Below are 24,028 nucleotides of genomic sequence, written 5' to 3' on the forward strand. Positions count from 1 at the left end.
ACCTTTCCGGATCCTTGAGTCGGGACAGCTTTCTCCGCATTCCATAGGATGGCTATATATCCCTTCATCATATAATTAATCACACTGAATTGTAATGTTAATATACCTATCTCCTCCCCTTCCACTGGAGACTGCAGCAGAGGTCAAGAATTATTAATCTTTGTATTAACCTTGTTCAGCCAGAGAGAGAGAGAGAGAGAGAGAGAGAGAGAGAGAGAGAGCGCGCGAGCGTGTGCGCTCATGAGAGTGAGCTAGTTCAGTAAATGTGGCATGGCTGGCTGGCTGACTGAGAACAAGGTTTTCATACTTAACTCAGCTTCAATATGAAATTCAAAACAATGAAGAAGACAGGACTCAAATATAGCAGGGAAATAACATACACTTTTACTCTCAAAATAAATACTAATCAATTTTATTTTATAAATACAGATGCTGAGTTTTCCTCCAATTACCAACAGATCAGTTTCACATGCCATTTATTATTGGTGGTGGTTTAAAAAATTATTTAAATAACCGGTTAGGTCAGGATAAATGGGCACCATTAGGACTGCTAAAAAAATATAGCTGGATGCAATCTTCCAAAACTAATATTCTGAGGGGGGAAAATAATCTCTGGAATTTCTAAAGTGGGTAAGAGGAAGTGGAGAGAGAAAACACAATCAAATATTCATCTGATAACATTTGCTGGCTGTCGAAAGTGTCTCCGCTGCATGGAAGCTGAAGGGGTTCTTAGTTGTTCAGAGAGAATAGTACTGAGCTTTCATTTCGTTTTATATCCTCAAAGCAAATTTGAATATTTTCAGTGACTTACAAGATGAATTAAAAGATCAGTAGGAGAGAATAACTCACCCCATATTTCGGCCATGGCCACGGCCACTTTAAACAGAGGCAAAACTAATTCTGCAGCTTTGGAAAACACTGAACAGTTATTTCTGGAGACATGTAATACTGGAGGTTCTACCCGGGTCATGGCAGAAACTGCAGACATCAAAAATATTCAGTGAAAACACAAAACCCAAACTCAGTGAACCCACACCTAAGTGATGTTTAGAGGCATAGCGTCACTGGACACTGCCGACCGGGCAAATGTGTTGGTAACCACTGATCAGTTGTGAGCAATCTCATCGCATTCATGGCAGGGCTCCGTGTTGGGGGGGTGAAAGGCTGTGGACCCTGGAGCTCCATCTGGCCATGTGGAACCTGAGACAAACACTAACCATAGGTGCTCTGAATGGGTACCTTTGCTCGGTGTCGCCCGGAGCCAGGCTGGAGGGCCTGCAGCTTGAATACACCTTGACTTTGAGTTTGGCATGAAGTGTCAAGTCCACTCCCACGTCTTGGGAAACCACAATCACAGGCAATTTACCCCCCACTGTTCGGTACTCACACAGTCCTTCAAACGCCTTTTCTGGGGGGAGGCAGATACTATTTCATTGGTGGACCCCCCAGATCAGCCTGACGTGCATCCCGGACCTAGCGTGTGCCCCCCCACGCCCCCTCTGACCTGTGTGAACGACAGCACACTGCGGAGACACCATCCGTGCCCGCGCAGACGGCTTCTGCTCCGGCTTTGGAGTAGTCCCACCTTTTACGTGGAATTTTTATGGATCTCGTCAGACCAAGTTAAAGCTTTTCACTGCTCGCAGGCTGGACCTATCCCGTCACGCAGCGATTCTGTGAGTTCTCTTTACATGGGAAATAACAACATAAACTATTCCACTTCAAATGTTGCTATAAATTAAACTTGAGCCCAGGAGTGCCTGGGCAAAATACGAAAATGATTATGAGACCTACGAGGTAAGATGTTATGCAGGGCGATGAGCTACTGCAGCACGCACCTGTGAAGGGGCTTGTGCTGCTCTAACAATATGTGCATTCAAATGAAGTCAGCAATGTTGGCTGGGACACAGCCCAGAGGTTTGTTTGGGCTGGTCCTGTCATGATGCAGCAGCACATGGAGATGTGATTTCAAGAGGAATTCAAAGCTGAAAGAAAAATCAGATCAAGTGAAGTACACACAATTTTTATTCTTCTATACAATACATAGATATATATGGATAAATTTTCCTTAAAGAGCTTGCAACCCTGAGGCGATGTCCTTGGGCATATAAAATATAAAGCAATAGCAAATGAAATTGGCTCTCCGGAACGCCATCCGGACTTCAAACACGTAATGAACATGTGTGCAATCGTGCACACACCCCTACAGCGCTCCACGCCTCATCCAGTCTCAGTCCAGCTGCCTCCGCTGCCACACACTCTGCATGCCGGACAGCCCAACTCTGCAGGTATTTCATCACACACAGTGTCTTCCTTTCCAACTGAAATTTAATAAATTAAATTAACTTGGATTTACATATAGGGGTTTTTGTCTGGTGAGTGCATTGCCAGAAAGCATGCCTAGTTTTGATGCCAACATGTGCCCATGTAAAAACTTGGGCCCTCAAAGGGCATTGGATGCCATCTGACTATTGCAACCTTGGGGTCCTGGAGGGTTCCCTGGGATCCACCAGAAGTGAGGGTTTTTTCATGTAATTTGAGGGCGATGTCAAGGGGTGTAGCTGACTGAAAGAGGTGGAAGGTCAGAGCTACTTCATTAAAGAACCACTGAATCCGACGTCCTCGGGTTTCAGGGTGCACGACCCACCCACTGTGAGATGGGGCAACAGTGGGGGCTACAGGTTGCTGGTGGGGCCTGGGGGCAGGTGGGCCTGGGTCTCAGGAGACTGTTGTGCTTCTTATTCATCAGCCGAATGGATGGCCAGAGATCCTTCAGTAAATGGTAGAAACCTTTTTCTAAATATTCACTTTTCCCAAAGTCTTATAAACTGCAGTGAGGGCAAATGCTTGAGAAACTAAAGTTGAGTTCATTATATTATTTATATATTATCATCTTCCCTCTGAGGATAACATAGAAGTGTAAATAAAAAAGCAGACAAATACCTCGAAGGTGACTCGAGCTAGAGCGACTTTTGCTTTAAAACAATCGTCAGGCCTGAAAAGCACATCTTGCAAGCAAAATCTAACTTGTCTGGCCCATGGATACACATGATCTCGAGTCCCTCCTAGATTCACAAAGTCTGTTTTTCTGAGGAATATCCTCCATTAATATTTATTTTATGCCATAATTATTACCAAGGGTAACCAGTGCAGCTTTATCCTCCTTTCAGGCAGTGACCCTGTCCTGGTCCTACGGTCTGCCTGCTCACCTCACTTGTCAGAACTCCTGCGTGGCCGGCGGAAGCTGGACACGTTTTCATTCAGTGCATAGATCCTTCGGGAGAACTCTTCAAATTCTCCCAGAACTTGTTCGTCGCACTCCACCGCCACAGCACTGTCCACCGGGATGCAGTTAAATGCCTCCAGCTGGTCACTCGAGGTGAACCCTGTGGCTTCCATCCCGATGATCTCTTCCGCTTGCTCCACGGCACAGCAGAGCTCAGCGTCCGAGACTGGGTGGAACTCCCCCGGCAGCTGCACACTGGCAGAGCCGGCCTGCTCGCTGGGCAGGAGAGAGCCATTTACTGTGGCTGGATGCCCAGAGAGGGCTTCTCCTTGTTCTTGGCTAGTCTTTCCACCCACGTGGCCTTCATTTAAGCTGTCACCCAAATCTACCCCTTTTTTCTGGTTTTCTTTGGAGAAGTCCAAGGAGGTATCCAAGGAGGAGGACAGGGACGTTGTCTTTCTCTCAGATTCTCCCAGGGAGGGGATGGCGGGCACAGGCTGGGCCAACGCTGAGTTGTAGCTGGGGGGAGGGGTTCTGTACTGCAGTCTCTCGTTCTCTGAGCTGGCCCGTTTTCGGTGTCCTTTGTCCGGTGATGGGATGCCCCCAGAGAAGCCTGCATCTGCACCCCCAAATATGGAGCTTTGTCTCTTTGGGACAGGGATTGCACTGGAGGTGTGATGTCTGTCGCTAGAAGACAAACAAAAATGAGAAGTTAACTTTCATCTTTAGAACTCAGTTTAAGCCTTCTGGATCCAGACACAGGAAATAGCATGTTTAGGACCTGAGATAATAAAAATTGACAATAATCAATCTTACTACGGTTGTAGTGTCCGAATGGACAAAACAACCCCAAAAGCATTCTGAGTCCGACTTTGCGAGCTCCCTCAGGAAGCATGCAAGACAGAATGCCCAGGGTAGGAATGGGGATGGAGACCGTGTCACACGAGGCAGAGCTGGAGTAACTGGAGGGACTGGATCTGGAAAAACTTTATATAATCTGAAAGACTATCCATATTCTTAGTTATCACATTCCATTTACTTTATCTTAATACAGCAGGAACCCCTACGTGGGAGAGGAGTTAAATGACTTGCCCATGACCCCTTGGTGAGGCTGCAGCAAGGCCCGGCTGAAACTCATGACTCCTGACGTGATGACTGGCGGCGTTTCCAACACCCAAACCCTAATCACCTGGGACGAGAGAGAACTGATGGAGAGAGGGTCAAGGACACTTTTAAAGAAAAACTGATTTGGGCAATGACTTCTCCTTTACCAAGCTAGTCACGCACATTTTGTAAGTGTGGTTTTCAGTGCTTTCTTTCAAACTTGAGGCACTTCTCAGGAAGATACTTTGGGCCAGCAATAATAATCATTATTAAGCAATACAAATTTTAGTTTCTAAAGTAGTTTCATATACATCATTTCACTTGGTTGTCACAAAAACCCTGTCAAGAAAGCAGAGTATGCATTACTCTTAAGTCTGAAATGCCAACAACATGTTAATGAAAAGAGAGCACCCAAGCCCTGGAGGTAACCGTCACGTTTTGTGCCGTGCCAGTACCACCGTCCATGCAGTACTCATCGCGACCTCTGACGCTGCACTGGGACGGAGCTAGCCAGCTGCAACAGAACCGTGCGGCCAGACTAGGTCCAGAGACAGAGGGCGGTAGAGACACAAGTGTTTCTTCAGGGGAAGAAACACGGTTGCAAAAGGGCAACCACTGGGCCTGCGCAGGGGCTCTACTGGAAGCTAGCCCTGAGCACAAACAGCTACTGCAGGGGCCAGGCCTGGGGAGGGGAAACCAGTGCAAGGCAGAGCGGGCCCCGCCTCCGCCTCCGAGGGGCTTCCAGTCTTGTTGGAGGAAGGCACCCAAAATTACCGAAATAATGCACTTTCAAATCACAGCTGTGATGTGTCCAGAAAAAGCAGGAAGGATCCAGGTTCCTTTACCTGTGTCCACAGCCACAAGCTCTTAAGCCAGACCCCTGCACCCTCTCCTCACAGGTTTTTTCTGATGTGGGATTATCCCTGAGGTCTCAGAGACCTAAGCAAGGGTTATTCTTCATGAGAAAAGGCAACCACAAGTCTTCTAATCTGTGGGCCTGTCAGGCAAGCACGCTCAGCTGTAAGTGTTGGGTGCCAGGAGAGATTTCATAATTAGGGGTGGTCAGTGGGGTGCACAGAACCAGGCAAGCAGACCAGTAAATTACTGTTTTTGGTTCTCAAGAGAAGCAAAACAAAGCAGAGCAAAATCTGCTAGCCCTAATCTGGGTTTTCAGTTAGTATGTTGTCAAAACTCATGGTAATTGGGTATGCCACACATTTTTGTGAGCCTTGTTGTTTTCACTCTACCACTTGCTGACGGTGTCCCTCCCTAAATGATTCTGCAGGGGGCCCAGCTAATCAAACCAAAACAGAGCATCAGCACTACTCACAGAGTCTATCCTGGGCAGTTTCCACCCCGGCCGAGGAGGGGCAGGAAGCACCAGGTGGACCAGCCCGGGACAGTGACAGTGACAGTGCTGGGATGCGACTCGACGCCAGGTGCTTAACCACTCCTGGCTGTGAGGGGTGAATGACACGAAGCCTTCTCTGCCGCCATCACCTCCCCTCTGCCCACCCCATCCGGCTCTGCTTCTCCACTGGGCTGATAAAAGACAGCGTGAGAAACCAGCCAGGGCATAACAAGCAGAGCTTATGACACACAGGAGAGGGGTTTGTGTAGTTCTCTGTGAGTCTGAAACTCCCTGAAAGCTCTCCTCAGCTCTGCACAGCAGAAAAGTAATAAAGTGTGACAACCCTCCCTGTAACTACAACCGGCGGGAACTACCGCGTTCCCGAGCATCACTAATGCTGAACCCTCACAACCAACCTGTGGGAAAGGCTGGCAGGTGCATGGGTCCTGTGGTTTAAGGTTGCAGAGCCCACATCTGAACTAGACTTGGTCTGACTCAAGGGCCCATGCAGTGCGTCGCATCCCATTTGGGGAAAATCACACTCAAATTCGACATTTGCTGGGCACCGCTGACATGCCAGACTTCAGCCGCGTGCTCTTGTACAGGCTTTTGCATGGAGCTTGCCCGACTGCATCTGAGCTTGGGGGCACTGCTCCGGTTTCAAAGGATGGATTCTTAGGCTTTTCAGAGATTTTGGTATCTTCTGACATCCTGATTTGGTGGCATTCTTCTTTAGTTCATTAGTATGTTTATGAGAACCCAGGTGATGAGAACTTGAGATACAATTTGGAGAACTCCTGTAACAGTGAAATGCTCCCTTTTAAGGATGGTAAGGAACCGAGTTACGATGCACAGGCAATAAAGAAGCCTGGGTGTCTGGTGTTCACCCTCTAATCACCATGTTTTGTCTTTCCCCCATTCTTATCCACGTGCAATGAAACCTGCCAAAGATTGTTACTATAGTCTTTCTTACAGCTCAGAAAGAGTCAGCTGAGCAGAAAAGGTATTTTCATGACTTTGGGCCACCACTGTGGACATGTATTACTAAACTATGACCCAGTAGAGAGACTACAGGGTGTTTGGTGCTGTGTTTCATAGGACACGAGTCTGAGAGTTAAGTCTGTGCTTAAGCTTTTCAGTGTTCTCTCTCACAGTCAAGGTCAGTGTGGCTGTGTCAACACTCTTGTCTGCAGGGGCTTCTCTCTCTCTTAGATTTATTTATTTTTAGAGAGAGGGAAATGGAGGGAGGAAGAGGGAGAAAAACATGGATACAAAAGAGAAACATCTATTGGCTGCCTCTTGCATGCATCCCAACCAGGACTCAACCCACAATCCATGCATGCGCCCTGACCGGGAATCGAACTGGCAACGCTTTATTTTGCAGAACAACGCCCAAACGACTGAGCCACATTGGTTGGGGGGCTGGGGTGGCTTCTCTTTTTTTAAAGTTTGCTTCTATTCTGTGCTCCTGTAAAGTAGACATCCTAAGAATTGTGTGCAAAGTAAGAGTAACTAAGACCTGAGTGATAGGCCAGCAGATGTCCTGGGCATAATATGCTTTAGTATGAGTTTTATAACATTAGTTTTGGATGCTCAGAATTAATTTTTTATTGCTTCCAGGATCTTAGCAATGTTCCAGCTTTTTAAGATAGCTGAGCTCCAAACAGCTGAAGTGTTGAATGATTACCTTAAAATACATACAAACACAGATGCATTTTTAATTATTGTAATAATTTTCTCTGGAAAACTTGAAAATATAAACCATATGAAAAATAAAAACCACTCACAAGGCTATTACCCATCAAATGACCGCTATTCATTGGGGATATTTTCCTTCCAGACTTTGATTTTTTGTGTGTTTAAAAGATCAAACAAACCAAGTGTGTGTTTGTGATACACACGCACGCACACACAGCTCTGTGCTCTGCTGTTGGATGTTATTAAAGCCTCCTGGTAAACAATTCTAAATTGTTGCTCCATTGACTAGAATACCATAATTTGCTTAAACATTCCCTTAGTTTTGTAGATTTGGGATAGTTCTAAAATTTTACTATTAAGAAACTGCTGTGAGCATCTCTGTATAAAAACACAACACCGATTTTTAATAAAATTTGATTTTCATGGTTAATGTAAGGTTTCCAGGAGAAACTTGCATTTCATATTTCAGTAGAAGCTAAGTTCTTACATACAAAAAGGAGCGTTTTTTCTCTACTATTGCCTAAAAAGGTAAAAAGTAGAAGTTAAAAAGGCAAACAATAGATAAAAAAAAAAAAAGGCCCAGAGGGTTTCACAACCCCTTCTGTCTGATCACAGGCCGGCTTCACGATGACTTCATCTAGATGGAAGACGAGGGTGAAAGGCACAGATTTCCTAACTATATGACCAGTTTTTAAAGGCTGTTGACAATTTACTTATCAAATGAAATCAGTATGTCATTTAAGTTGTGATGAGTAACTTATAGGGTATCTGTACTCTCAGAAACAACCAGAGTCCATGTGGGTGTCTGCGGAGGAGTGGGCGCAGCGGGAAACGTGGGGGCTGGGCCCCGTCTTCCGCCCCAGCCCTGGGCCGGAGACTTGGCGGCCCTGAGCCCAAGGCCTAAGCAACTGAACTGAGCCCTCAGCTCACTGAACACCTTCTCCTCAGAGCCATTTGCCTTGAGTGGATGTCTCTTCCAGCTTGGCTAAGGTCCAAAATGGAAACCTGGAAACATGACATCTGGGGTTTAATGCTGCAATTAAAAGGAATTTATTTAAAAACAACAACCCAAAGATACCGTGATTGCAAATTTACTAGGCCATGGTTTATTGAAACACAGCACAGGCAGTTGAATAACTGAACCACATCGAGCCTGTTTAATTACTTAATAATAAACCTTTTGCTACAAGTAAAAATGGATACTCCAGGGTCACAAACAATAGCATGATGAGGGGGAAGCCAAGTGGTCTGGAGTTCCGCGGTCAAGGAGAACAGTCTGGTTTAAATTTGGCTTCTTCGGATCAAATCTTCTCTGATTTCTGCAAATTAAGGTGATTAATTTCTTTCTCATTCCATGAGCCGTCATTTATTACAGGTGGTTACCTTTTGTTATCCCTTCAGCTGTATCTGGAGAGAGGGGCGGTGAGGAGAAAGGACACATGGAGACCTGGATTCCACCCTCAGCTCTGCCGCCACCATGCTTCTAGTTGGAGCTATGACTTAGGGGCGGACTCGCCACTTACTAGCTCTGTGACTGCAGGCAGTCACGTATCTTCTCTGTGCTCCAGTTTCTCCTTTGTAAAACAGATGGCTGGGCTGTGTTGAGGAGTAAATAAAACAATGCGCTTCAAATCCTGGCAGAACGCCTGGCATATATGCTGACGGCAGCAGTAGCTGTAGCTGTGGTTGTGGCCATTATTGTCACCTTCCGTGGGCTTCAGATTCCATAAGCATTGTCCTCATCTTGCAGAAGGGGTAACTGAGGCTCAACGACATTAATGTCTTGGGCAGGAACACAGGGTACAGGTGGCAGAGGAAAAACTAGAAGCTACATCTCCTTCCTTCCTTCTACGGTGTTCCCTTACCCAGAACACTGTTTAAAGCAGGGACATACAGAACTCTTTCCACCCACACCCTCTCCACTTCTGCATGAATTAAGGCTTGTGTAAAAGTTTTGGAGAAAAAGTACTAAATCAATCAAAAGATTTATTCTGCCCAATGTGAAACTTCATTCTGGTTTTTTCTTTTTTTCTTGAGGATCTGGGGTGGGGAAGGCTTGGAATAAAGTAAAAATGCTCAAACTGCCTCTGTTTACATGATCTACCAAATGTTTAGGGACTGTAAGAACTTCCCAGAATCCTCTGCAGTGCATTCCAATTGTCCCCAAACCCCTGATGCATCATTTTTTCTGTATGAATTTACTTTGGGGGAGAGTTTCTGCGGGAGGCAGAGTTTCTCCACCACCCCAGCACGTACGAGGAGAGCCGTGTTCAGGGCTTTCGTGACCGTCGTACAAACACCCAGCCGTGAAGCCGACCTGGAGACGACGGAACACAATTCACTCCACTCCACCCTCCTCAACCCCACAACTTTCTCCTCTTTCTGTTTTTGCTGGTTTTATTGCCTGAAGCTATAGCCTCCTTTTACAGAAAAGGGATTGGGAGAGAGAAAACGAGGCAAGAAAGCACTGGTCCAAAATGGGCTCTCATTTCCACATCTCCTGTATGTAATAACTGCACATGCAACTCCACCATTATAAAACACAGACACCAGTGAGCACATCACCACTCTGAACCTGTGTTTCCTCTTCTGTAAGGTGGGATTATCCACCTAGTAGCTGTTAATTCTCAGGATTAAATGAGACATACAAGTAAAATTCTTAGTACAATGAGTAGGTGCTCCATAAATTGTCAATAATAAAACAATAGCAACTAACATTTATGAAGTACTATGGTGTAAGAAGGCATTCTGTTAACAATTTTATACATGTCTCATTTAATCCTCGCCTCTCTATAAATTATTGTTGATATGAACACCATCTTCATTTCGCAACAAAGAAACTGAGGCACAGAGGTAATTTAACGAAGGTAGTCTGACTAAACAAACACACACTAGTTTCCCTGTCTCTCCCAATCCCTAGGCCTTGCCAGCGAAACACCTACATCTGATCTCTATTTCTGTTTGAGGGAAGAATGAGAATCACAGTAGTTTTCAGGTCAAGTGGCTTGGTATCTTTTCCTTCTCTTCCTAATTATATTAAGTTTGTGTGGCTATTTGGACTTCCGAAGACTTGTTACACTGCTAACAGGAATGCTGACGTAGTTTAAGCATCAATTTTGAACAGAACTACATTCTGAAATGAAATGATATAAATGTGGAGACTTAGGGGAAAATAAAATACAGGAAAAATAAAAACTTACTAACATCAAGGAAGTTCCTGAAGCTGGGGCAAACTTTCAGCTTTCTGAAAATACCTTTCCTGTTCTCTTTTGGAGTTGCTTGCGCTGGTTGCATCTGCCTGCAGCCAGGGCCCACACTGTCAAGTGCAGGAAAGAGTGCAGTTCCCGGTCTCCGATCTGCCTCCCCTCCTACAAAGCGTTTCCTCCGAGGAACATTACTAGATCACAGCTGGTCAAAATGCTAAATCTTGATTGTCTGGATCCTAGCCAAGATCTACAGCTACAATTCTGTGGAATAAGAATGCTTAAAAAGAAAAAAAAATCCTTTTAAACAACATTTGATCTTCTTCTTTCTCCCCCTGCAGCAAGCGATGACCTCATGGCAGCGAGGCCGCTACACGGAGGTGTTTGGATTGGTTTACCGCCATCAGGAATGTTTGAAGCTCTAGGTGCTGCTCTGCGCCAATATCATGTCAACTGTGCTAAAAAGCAATAATAGTTTCTCACCTTCTTAAAGATTACTGCTTAAATAATGCAGAGCAACGACAGGGCTGCACAGAGTGCCAGGAGCAGATTGCCAAGGCAAAGCTGAGGTAGAATTACGTCTTTTGGCAGCTAAGAAATTATGACATAAAGTTAGTTTTTTCAAAAAACAACCTCCATAAATTAGGCTACTATCCTTTTTCAAAATCCAGCAAAGGTTAGGATTTATCTTTTTCTCTCTCTCGCTCAGATCGAGAAGCACAGAGCCTCCCTGGGAAGGCCGCCTTTGCCGGCTCGGCCTCGTCTCCCCGGGGACAGCTGGGGGTGAGCAGTTGTAAGCAGCAGTCCCTGGCCACAGGCAAGCCACCTAAAGACCTTTTGCCATTACCAGATAAGTGAAAGTGCTTAATCTTTGCCCTGGATGCTAACAAAAACAAGAAACAAAATAAAAATAGAAATAATCTTGGGCCAAAAGCACTGGCTGAAATCCGTGCCAATGGTCACTTTTCCCCTGGGCTCAGCTTGAAAGGTTTCCTGCCAAAGTCTGACTAAATAAAAACAGAGAGTTTAAAAAGGTATAAATGAACAAGGGGGCCTTTAGATTTTCTTTAAACCAAGCACTGACAGAAAGACAAAGTTCCACAGGCAAAGGATACAACAAGCGGGCTGAAGAAACCCACTTCCCCAGACTAATCAACATGAGGGCCTGGCCATCAGGCCTCTGTGGCCCTGGGCAATGGGGCCCAGTGTGAAAAGAGGGACCCCAGGACAAGCCGGAGACTGAGGCCGAGAGGTGCCCACAGCCAGGAGGCCCGTCTGGAAGCCAGCTCAGTGTCAAGGCTGAGCTTCTTGGGATGAGGGAACAGAAAATAACCTTCCGAAGACAGAGCAGTCCCAGGACGGTAGTCAAGTCAACCATGCCACCCATTAGCTTTCACTTCAAGAAATCATTATACAAATTAATCTAGTGACATACAGTCAGGCAACAAACAATCTGAGGACTGTAAAACAGTATTTTTTACACAGAAAGAGATGCCAGGGATGATACCTGGGGACCCCTTGGAGTGTCTGGACAGCACTTAAGACATGGGAGTAACAAAGCGTTTATGCTAAAAACTAGAAAAAAAAATAACCCCAACTTTGCCAGGGAAACTAGAGGAATAGTACTCTCACAGAGCCCAGCCCCAGAAGGAACTCTATAGGGAAATTAAAACCTCAGTCAGAGAATGCTTTCAGCATTGAAAAAGTTGATTTGCAAAGAGAGCTAAGGGAAGCTTCCGATTCCAGAGGCCAATGACAGAACGGTGGAACGAAGTCCGTGAGGAACACTGCGGAAGGTGAGCCACCACCACGTTTCCGTGAGCTGCGCCATGGACCGAGCCATGCGTCTTTAGTTTACCTTCCGGGAAAAATGGGCAGCTCTGCTGTCATTTTCCAGCAGAACTCGCAGAAGTGCTGGAACTACCCTAGCCGTCATTGTATCATGACCTAGTAGGAGGCTGTGGGACTGCAGGGATGACGTCTTCAGAGGCTTCTCTTACACAGTCCTCTGTAACTGCTGAGAAGCGAAGTGAGGTGCAGTGTAAAACCGTACGCATGTTAATGGAACACATTAACAAATTAAGTGATTTGCTTTCTTATTCAAACATTGTGTACTATGCATTAAGGCACTGCGTACTGGACATTATTGTACCTGGGAGTCGTATCTAGACACTATTGTATATGGGGACACAATAATGACTGAGAAAAAAGCTGTGCTTCCTGCTTTTACGGAGCTTACACCATAGTGGGAGAGGATAGACATTTGTCAACAAAATCACAAACATAAGTGTAAAATGACAGCCTCTGGCACATGCCACGCAGGAGAGGACCTGGGCTAAGAAAGCCTGTAACAGGACTGACCCAGAAAGGCCGTGATCCGAAGGGCTAGCAGAATTCCTCACCAGGTGAAGAGAGGGTTGGCACATCTTCCAGGCAAAAGGAACAGCATATGGCAAGACCCTATGTCACAGACAGACAATACGTAAAGACCCGAAAGGTCACCGAGGGAAGAAGAACCTGGAAGGAAATACAGCTGGAGAGGAAAACGAGGTCTGGACCATGCAGAAGCCCACAGGCCATGCTTAGACTTCTCCTCCCTATTTAAGTCACTATGTGTTTGAGGCTAGTGTGGGGTGGGGGAGAAAGAGAGGTTCAATAATTGACTGAGTTGCATTTTGGAAAGTACGCTCTGGCGGGAGTTGGAGAGCAGACTGGAGGCGGCCCAGAGTGGACACTGCGGCACCGTGGACTGTGCCCTAGTTTGGGTGAGAGGCTCTGGCTTGGACCTGAATGGAAATGTACAGACACGGATAAGGACATATTGGGGGAGATCAGCAGGGGTTGCCAAGGTTGGATATGGGGGTGAGAGGGAATGGGAGAACTGTGTTTGGCTCCCTGGCTGGTATGAAGAATAGATGGCGATTCCTTTGCTGAAAACAGAGATGAGGTTGAAACATGGGATAAAAAAAAATGGGCAGAAATAATGTGCTGTGAAAATATCCAGGAGGCAATTTGAATACAGATGTGATGCCAGAAAGGAGATCTAGGCTGAAGATGTACACTCGTGCTTCATCTCAGCGTGGGTGATTGTGAAAATGATGGCTGTCACCTCAGGATGAAGAGCAAACTGAGGGCCCAGAACTGAGCTTCAAGGGGCTCTGGTTCTTTCTGATGAAGCAGATAAAGAGGAGTCTGCAGGTAAGAAACAGTCAGCGAGGAATGAAGAAAACTAGGAGAGGGTTATAATAATAGGATTCCTTTTCTGGAACCATAAGATGCTAAATGATCCCTTGTGTAAAACATTTTAATCTTAACATAATTATAAGAGGCTGTACTGAGTACTAGCTGAAATAGGAGCCTATCACTGTCCAGCCTGGGCTCAAATGTTAGCTCTCCGCTTGACGGCTGTGTCTCCTGTTAAGTGACTTTAACCTCTCTGTGTCTCCGTTTCCTCACTATAAAGTGACAGAGAATAATGGGTCTTAATTGTCTCAGTTGTCTTAATTCACAGGGTGGTTGTGAGGATTAAATATACTAAATAATATATTCAAAGTGCTTTGGAAGAGTGTCTGGTTTAGAGTAACAGTCATCTGATTTAGCTATCCTGACATTACTTATTATACACGGTTATCCACAGCAGAAGAATCATTGAACAAGCACATAAAATGATCTTTAACAGCTCCAAAGTTGAACCACAGGGAATAGATCTAAATTGAGCTTAACTCTAAGGTCACACACAGCAGCCAGTGGTCATTTCTAAGGCTGCAAACCCTTGTCAGCTTTCGAAGAGCAAAGACTGTATCACTACAGCCTTCTTGAAACTTAGAGAGCAAGGCTTTAGGTCTAGAAGGATGCTTATCTGCTGATACTTAACGCATGCTAAAGAATCCCTCCTGAAAAACACTTAGTACAGGACAGATAAGTGGCTTTTCTGCTAATTCCTTCCCTCCATTCATTTAAGTATGCCCATCTTCCAAAGCCAAATTCAAGTCCGACCTCCTTCATTAAGCTCTCAAACATGCCAATCTAAAGTGAGCTCCCTGAACTCTAAAGCAGCTATAGTATTTGTAAATTATTCGGTCCAACTGATGTTTAATATAACCACTTATATCTTGTACACATATTCCAGTAGACATTACTGAAATCCCTATCCACTCACTGCCTGGCAGTCTGCTAGGCTGTGGGAATAAAGAGGTGTATGAAATAAGGCTCATGTTGTTAAGGAGTTCCCACTAGTTGCCACTGATGGTAGAGAAGACAGAGAGTTAATCACTAACCAGAACACCACGGTGCTTTATAGACAATACATAGTCTGCATGCTGTAAGGGAGAGGGGAGGCAGTCGTCTCCTGAAGGACTCCTCAGGAGAGGCTGTGTTTAACTGGGGCCTTGAAGGACAGGGGCATTGACCAGGCTGTGTGTGTTCGGGGGGTGCGGTGGGGGGGGGGGAGGCACAGACTAAGAAATGAAGAGAAGGGTACTGAAGGAGGAATAAAATACAGTATGTGTGCAGTCCGACGGTGGAGCCGAGTCTTGTAAACACTGTATGGGAGGCACCCGGTCTTCTGCTATTTCTTGCAATCCACACTTCTACTTTCTAATCTAATGTAGTACAGAGCACATGGGCAGATACTAAGTGCATATATTTGTTTTATGAATAAATGGATTTACTGAAGTTGTGCTCAAAGGGAATAATTTTTTTTCTTTTGGCAATGTGTGGACAAACATCCAGTTAATGGTGAAAAAAAGTAAAAAAGAATACCATAGGGTCACTTACAACAGGAAAACAAAACTATGTAATAATACAGTAAGTCTAAATGAAGGAATATTATGTAGCCATTAAAGCGATGCTAAGTTTCTAATGGCACCAGGACAAGCCTAGGATGCGCCACACAGAAGAGCAGCACACACAGCGCCCGGAGCTGTGCTGTCGCTGCTGCGGCCGTGGCTGCCGAGCACGCAGTGCAGCCGGCTGGGTCTGGGGTGTGCTGTTGAGTGTAAAATACGCACTGGCTTTAGAGACCATAATAAAAAGGAGTGTGAAGCATTTTATTGATGATTTTAAAAATACTGAATGCATGTTGACATGTTATTGGGATTAAATGAATAATTTACTCAAATTAACTTACCTATTCCTTTTTACCTTTTCCAATGTGGCTGCCAGAAACTTCAATTTACACATTGGCCCAGACTACGTTTCTATCGAACAGCACTGATATACATGATATAATCTCAGCTATATGAGAAACACATAAAAAAAACGAACTTAACACTGGCTTCCCCCTCCAGACTGTGGTTTCCCCTCTTCTATATATTTTTACAACTTCCAAATTGTATTCATTGAGCACATATTACTTTATAATTAAAAGGGATGAAAAGATATAAATAAGACACAAGGAAAAACAAAGAGAAAAAGATCTCAGCTTGGTGCAAATACTCGGTAGAGTAAGAAACGAAGAGAGGGGCACTGAAGGGGGAATAAAACACAGTGTGTGTGCAGTCCGACGGCGGAGCGAGAGTCCAACTAGGCTCAGAAAAGCAGCCCAGGGACACCCGAGTGGCTTTCTGTCACCAGCGGAGGGCTGGCCACAGAGGATGTTAGCCAGCTGTTCTTCAGCCTGACTGGAGACAGAGAAAGCGGAAATGGGTGTTAACGGCAGGAGGGGGCCTGCAAGTTAAATATAGGGAAGAATTTCCTGGAGCGAGGGTGTTTAAACTCTGGAATGAGTTATGGAAGGAGCCCGGTCCCCCAAGGTCTTTTAAAATACCGCAGATACCCGTGTGCCTTGTGTGTTCCTGTCTCGAGGCAACGAGATGACTTGTCAAGGTTTTTTCTAAAATAGCTATCTTGGAGTAAATAACTCCAATAAAACTTTCTTTTTCATTTATTTTCGACCAGGCTACGCTTTTCCTGTTAAGGGTGCCAGCCTGCCAGCAGCACTCTGAAAGGCAAGCATATCTGGTACAGCTACCTCAAGTAGGACTCTTGAGATTTCAAAGCCGGTGTCATCTGATCTAAATTTAAAAACCGACATCAGCTAGATGAGATGTTTTTTAAGTCCCTCATGGGTCACCTGCCAGAAATTAGTTCTGAATTCAGCATCAGCATGATAGAGAGAAGGAAAGAGGGATAGACTTGCTTTTAAAAAGTGAGGCTTTAAAAAAGCGTTAATGCTGGATACTGCCTCACTGTCAAAGGTGAATGGTTTGGCTTAAAAGCAGAACCACTATATTGTTACCCTGTGTAGATTGGCTGACTTGCTCTAGGTTTTCATCATTCTCAGTTTACTCAAAAAAAATTTTTTTCTTAAAATGTGCCAAAGTTCTTACTCACTTATTTAAAAATGCTGTTGAGTTCGCTTCTACAATATTTATAAAGAGTGGAAGACTAGATCAGCAGGAGCACTACCCAGAGACTTTACCACGGAAACGAGATGACCTGGCGCAAAGCCTCTGGTTGCTTCTCCCAAAGTCACGTCAGACTCTAGAAGGAAGCTGGAGGTACAGTCTGGTGGGCTGAGGAACAGCCAAGGATATTCTCAAGTGTTCTTTCCTCAGTAAGCCCACTGCAGTTGGTTCAGTCTCTACAAAAACAGCACACCCGGTCCTAAAACATCAAGCAGGTCAGGCCGAGGCTGACCTCCATCCTTGCAAGACTCTCCACCGAAGCTCCGCCTCAGGCTCTGCATCCCACGTGACGGTGAGAGTGAACGATGCGCAGGGAGATTTTTACAAGTTACAGCCTACAAAACATTTAATTTGTCTTATTTACTCATTTAGGTTGTAAACTAAACAACTGTCACCTAGGCAAAGGCTGGGCACATCTTACACTTTTGAATCTTTTGTCCCTTGAATAGTGCTATATGCAAAGGAGACAGTTAATGAATTGAGTGCATGAATGACACTTAATAAGACTTTCTGTAGTCCTTTTTAGTGTATAAGCCACTTGGACAGACGTTATCTCCTTTGCACCTTACGACTACGCTTGGGAAGTAGGGCGGGTGCTACTAACTCCATTCAAAAAATAGACACCCGCAATGACTTGTGAAAATTAAACGACAGAGCTGAGGCTGCAGTCTGTATTTTCAGATTCCAGAATCCAGAACTCCTCCCACTGTACTGCAGTGCCTTGCTGCTAGGTAGTTTAAGCTTCATAGTTGACAAAAATTAAACTTAGAATAAAAAAATTCCATGTATAGAGCAGGACAGATGGCTTTGAAATCCTGCTTTTATCACGTCGTAGTCTGAAAAAAGAACAGGCAGTTCAAGGAAGACACCACTAAGGGCAAATATGCTTCTTTAGTTTTCTTGTTTCTTGAGCAACGGAGTTAAACATATAATTATTTGTTTCTTTTGGTCTTAAAGCTCTTAATTTCTTCACGAACTTTATGACTCTTAGCTTCCTACCTCTCTGAGGTAAATGGGGTAGGATATGCAACCAAAACTGTTTTCACCAGAACTGCTGCCTTAATTTTGCGGTGTATTCTTCTAGTACTCTGGATCTGACTTTGGTGGCGTTCCCTGTGGAAGGTAACAGGTGTTAGCAACTAAGGGGCACAGAGAGAGGAGGACAGGGGAGCGCGGAGAAAGACTGGTGGCTAACTAAGAAGGCGTAGTGCAGTATGGTCAAACGAACCTGGGCCCAGGAGTCCAACAACCTGGGTTTCTGGTCCCAGTCCCTCCACTCACTACCAGGTGACCGTGGCAGGTCATTCCACATTTCTGAGTCTCAGCTTCCTGATCTGTGAAACAGTGGTCATCGGCCTTGTCCTCCCTCCCAGGGTTGTTGCATGCTTCAGTAAAAACATGGGAAGTTTTGCAAATAAGAAGCTTTTATTATTCTTAACTCCTAACTACAGTGAGAGTTACCTAAGAAGGTAGGTGCCCCCCAGAGTAGGTAGGCAAACAGATTTATAGGGGCTTATCTCTTATGCTTTGAAGGGTATTAAAAGGGCTAGGGGAAAGTGAGAGGGAGATGGCGAGTGTTCTGTGATCTCCTTATAGACAGACATAGAATATGGCTCTTGGTTATTAAAAAACGTGACCACAAGCCATATTCTATATTTATCTGTAAAGGAGGTGACTGTATATTTTAAAGGAAAAACAAAATACCTATAACAAAGAATGGATTCAATTCTTGAAACAGATAATAGCTATGAGTCATTTATCCATTACATATTTATAATGATAGCTACTATGTATTCAGTACTACTATGTACCAGGCAGTGTGCTAGGTATTTATGTATTTAATCTTTATGATTAAATTCCATCAGGTAGGCACTATTATCTCACTTTATAGGTGAATGTAGCTGACAGCTTAAACTTGCCTGAGGTCACAGACACAGTAAGTGGTGGAGGTGGCACTCAAACCTGCAGTCTGTACATGCTCTTTTCACCTGGGCAACTGTTTCCTTAGCCTGTTCCATCCTGTCCCCCAGGCTTCACACGCCCGAGTCCTCCCTGCGCTCCAGGTCCACTCGCACGCTCCCTCCTCACAAAGGCTCATCCACTTCTCACCCACACCTCTCACATAGGAAGCGAGTGACGACCTCTGAGTGTTCCAGACAACTTATATACCTTTCTTATAGTACTGCATACTTTCTATTTTCTGTTGTGTATTGTTTGTCCTATTTCATTGCCTCAGTTAGACATGAAGCTGCTTAAATGCAAGTTCAAGAAGCATGTTCTACGAACGTAGCAGGGTGCATTCACATGCTCATCACTTATAAACACCTCCTTCCCCCAGGATGGGCGAGACAGTCCCCAGCCTCAAGCTGCTCAAAAGCTGAGTGGGTAAGACTTGCTGGCAACTGGGAGAATACATATTTACCTCTGTATTTATTTGTCCCTGTGCCTGTTGAGTGAGTGCATAAAGAGGTAGGATGTGAGCTGGATCTTGACGTGAGAGCCACATTTGGGTAGGGCAAAGGCAAGGACAGGCTACTCTGGGGAGTGGGCAGTTGTCTGGGAAAAGAACTGTGGTCAGAAAGGAGCGTGGTATGTCTGGGGGGTCAGATGAGACATAATCGAGGGACTGTCCTGGGATCTGGGTGCTGGGGCACCGCCACACAGCCCTGTTCTCAGCAGCCACCGCACACAATCTCAACTCGGTTTCAAACTCATCATCTCACTGGCAGCCACCGAGCCGCAGCTTGCGTGTACATTCTCCCCCAACCCTGACTCAGCACCGGCATCAGCTGTGCACGCGCAAGTCAATTTGCATCTTGGACCACTTCGTAGACGGTAGTAAAAAAAAAAGAAAAATGGGATGTTTAAGTGGTGTGCTGGTGGCTTTTAACCAAAATATTCAAGAGTACAATCTCTGAAATCCTGCTCTTAAAAACTGTGTTGCTTGGAAGGTACAATGAGGTTAGTAATCCTAGGATGAAAAAAGGGGAGTGCTTTTGGAAAGAGCTGGCATAAAGCACTGAGGCCCATGCAACTGCATTCATGAGGAAGAGGGGTTTGTTGTAGGATTAATCAGGTAGATGCTTTTGGTATTAGATGTGGCTTCTGTGATGTGAAAGAAAAAAAAAAGGAATTTTAATCGCACTGTCCCTTCTTTAAAAAACAGAACAAGCTGTCACGTGCCTTCAAGCTTACCATAAGGAGGGGTTCAGTGACTGCACTGATCCTCAGCCAGTCTGAAATCCTCGGCACCAAAAGAACATACCGCAATCGCTTCCACAGGGACCAATCTGTGAATGGTAACAACCCCACAGAAAATGGCTGTGTTTTCTTTTAGAAAAGATGTAAGAGGCTCTCTTAGGAGCTTGAGTTTTTTTACCCTTTGCCCTAAGGAGCACAGGCTTGGGAGGTAACTCCTCAGCTGTAGCTGCTCTTGGAAATTCTCAGATTTCCTCCGAGGCTAAAAGTGCTTGTTCCAGTTCTGTTTAGATTTGTAGCCTCCAGCCTGGCTTCCTGCAGGGTCTTGACTTGATATCATTATACAACATGCACTTTGCGGGACTTCACGTCTACCTCGGTAGCCCATTTTTCATCAGAGCACCATCAAGTGGTACCATACTGCCCACTCAGTGTTAATGTGCTCGGCACAGCTGGCACAGAGGGGTGCTGCACCAGTGTGTGAACTGGTGGCTTAATGGGTGTTTAACATCAGTGCCAGGAGACCTAGACTCCAGTTTTACCGCTAGAGGTTCATGGGTCAACCATTCTTAGGAAGTCATTTAATTTCTCTGTACCTTAGAAATGAAAGTAGCTGGAAATTACAGTGTTCTGGGAGAGGCAAGGCAGTCAGCTGCAATGATAAAGCATTTCCACGTAAGCACTTCGGGTGACCTGTCTAAACTGATTTCAGAAGAAAGGGATCTAATCTCTAAGGTTTCAGTAATTTGCTGTGACTTTATTTCTTATTTTAAATATGTACTTCTTTTCCCCTAATTTTGGATTTGCAGTTTTGGGTTCTTTCTCTTGAAAGGGGTTCCTAAACTGCATGCGCTCTAAGTATCACAACATCCAGATTCCCTGTTCCTAAAATGAGTCTGCACTCTAGCCAAGGTAGTCATTCTTTGTTGATAAAGCTACTGTGCCTTTTCTAAAACTGTTCCCTTATACGAGGGGTTGGGGTGAGGATCACTGTAGGAGAGAAGGAAGGGGGAGAGCACGTTCTAGACAGAAGGACAGTGAATGCCATGGCTCTGAATCAGGAAAGAACTTGTTCGTGTAACTAAGAGGAGGTCAGTAGAGTGACCGTACGTGAGAGTGGGGGGTCGGGGTGGGGTGTCAGATGAAGCAGAGAGGAAGGGGCCAGGAAGGCCACAAATAAGAGCTTGGATTTTATTCTAGCTACTGAAGATAAGATTAAGATATAACTGAAAAAATGAAAAGGACATTCTGGCTACTGTGGAGAATGAGCAAAGGTGGGAAAAGAGTAAACTCAGGGAAATGTTGGATGAGAGCAGTGTCTGGGTAAGAGAAAGTGGCGACTTGGACCAGGGTAATGGCAGCAGAGATGGTGGGAGGTGGTCAGATTCGATATATGTTTTATAGGTAGAGATGACAGGGTTTGCTGATGATTAGAGTGAATCTAGAAAGAGTGAAGGAAAGAAGGGACTCCAGGACAGTCCCTCAGCGTGAGCAATGGGCAGACAGGGCTGTCTGCTGAGAGAGAGGACTGGTGGGAGGGTGGCCTTAGGTCTGTGAGTTATAGGTAACATTCCAGGGGGCGGCATGTCAAGTAGGCCTTTGACTACAGAGAGTTTACAGGAGAGACTTACACTGAAAATGTAACTTTGAGAGCCACAAAAATATAGGTGGTTTTCAGATCTAAGGGGATGAATGAGATGGCATGACAAGACAGCAGAGAAAAAGAAAGAATGAACCTAAGATGGGACCACAGAGAATTCCATATTTAATGATCACGTGAGTAAGGAGGAATATGGAAAACAGACAGGAAGAACAGCTGAAAGGAGGCAATCCACGGGGGGAGAGTGTTGTGGGAGCCACAAAAGGAGGATGCTTCAAGAAGGCAGGGATGCTACTGAGATGCGGAACGGAGTAAGGATGGAAAAGTGACCTTTGGGTTTGGCAACACAGAGTGCAGCAGGCACCTACCAAGAGAAAAGGAATTTAGGTATACAGATAGAACTGGAAATCAGAGGGGAATGGGTTAATTAGGAATTGGAAAAATAGAAAGAACATAAGTAGACCTCTAATCATTATAAAAATTAAATCAGTAGTTAAAAATCTATACTTTCCTCCTCAACAAACAAAAAACACTAGGTTTTTGCTAACTTCCATCAGACCTTCAACACATAGCGTAGATAATTCCTATTGTATACAAACTGTTTCAGAGGACAGAAAAGAAGGGGAAGGTCCTCACTTTAGCTTATGAGGCTCACAACCTTGTTACCAAAATCGGACAGGAATTATTATATGAGAAAGAAAAATTATGGGCTAGTTTGCAGGTGTAGATAGTCTTAAAGTAATAGCAAATCAAATCTAATAATGTCAGAAAAAATAATACCTATATTGTGATTATACAGAGTTTATTCCGGGAGTAAAAGAAGGTTTAACTTTAGAAAATACACTGTTACTAGCACACTGACATAGTAAGGGAGAGCACGTGTGGTGTTACCGCAACAGACTCAGAATAAGTGTTTGATAAAATTCAAAACACACACATTCATGATTTAAAAACAACTTAGTTGGGAATAGAAACAAACTCCCTTTTGCTAATAGAGAGTATCTATTTAAGCCTTCAACAAATAGATATAATCCTCAATGGTGAATAGTTAGAAGCATTCTCTTCACAGTCATGAGTAAGACAAGGATATCCATGACCACTGCTCCTCTTCCATAATAAAACATAAAACAATGAAAAGTAATACAAGTTGTAAAAACAGAAAGGAAGAAACAACACCATTATTCACTAATAAAAAAATCGTATGCACAGAAAATCCAGGAAAACCTAAGACAACCTATTGGATTTAATGTTAGCAAGATTGCTGGACACGCTCCAAAAATACAAAAAAATCAGTGGTATCCCTATATACTGGCCCCCCAAAAGTTGGAGATTATAATGAAAAATTTGTAACAGCAACCAAAATGGTAAGCTATCTAGGACTAAGTATCTAATAAAAGATTTATAAGACTTTTATGGAGAAAATTGGAAGACCTCACTGAGATGTGTTTAAGAGACAAGAAAACACAGACATCATATTCACAGTTAAGAAGACTCAATATCATAAAGCTTTCAAATCACCCAAATATAATTCATATGTCAAGAAAAGTCAAAAGAATTGGAAAAAGAACCGTAAATAGGAGCCTCGCCCTACCACATTATCAAGAAAGTTGGGGTGCCTTCCTTTCCCCCTACTCTGAGGAACATGACTCAGGAATAACAGTCCTGGCTTCTCTCCATCCTCTCACTCTCCAGCTCTTACAGGAGGAGGGCCTTTTCTGATTGGTGAATTTAGAGAGAAAAACAAAACCTGAGTATTCTTGGCTTAGCCCCAACTGAGCGCTCTCTGCAGTGTAGTTAAGAGCCTGCCTACGTAGGGAAAGCCTAGGGTCCTCCAGTTCACACTGATTGTGAGGCTAAGTTTAATTTTGAGTGAAGTCTTTGCGAACTCTTTTTATTATTGTACCAAATCTCAGGAGGAAGAGGGATGCTATTTTAGTTATTGATCATCCTCGAACCTCAATGAAACTTACAGAAATTACATCTTGCAACTATTCAAAATGTGGCACTAGCCTATGGATAGACAAAGCAATGAAGCAGAACAGGGAGCCTGGAAACACATCCGTGTATGTAAGTGGAGCTGATACACGGAAGAGGCGGCATTACCAAACAGTGGGCAGAGGACAGGCTCTTCAGTACATGATAACGGGGCAATTCGGTGTCTGCACTGAGCAAGACTCATTCAGTGATTGATCGCGCAGTGCTGTGGGTTGTTTCTCTCCCTCTCTCTTTATTATTTTAGGT

At 44.5% G+C, this 24,028-nt stretch overlaps 1 protein-coding gene across 2 annotated transcripts in view; it reads right to left on the reverse strand.

Moving 5' to 3' along the window:
- Positions 1 to 452: 452 nt before the first annotated feature.
- The window catches only part of UVRAG (UV radiation resistance associated), a 297,199-nt gene continuing 273,623 nt past the window's right edge, over positions 453 to 24,028 (reverse strand). For both annotated transcript variants that reach the window (XM_028515809.2, XM_028515810.2), the window contains one exon: positions 453 to 3,913. In XM_028515809.2, the coding sequence (XP_028371610.1) occupies positions 3,211 to 3,913 (703 nt within the window). In that variant the 3' untranslated portion in view covers positions 453 to 3,210. The remainder of the gene's footprint in view (positions 3,914 to 24,028) is intronic.

The sequence above is a fragment of the Phyllostomus discolor genome, chromosome 6 (genome assembly GCF_004126475.2).
Source record: "Phyllostomus discolor isolate MPI-MPIP mPhyDis1 chromosome 6, mPhyDis1.pri.v3, whole genome shotgun sequence".
NCBI lineage: Eukaryota > Metazoa > Chordata > Mammalia > Chiroptera > Phyllostomidae > Phyllostomus > Phyllostomus discolor.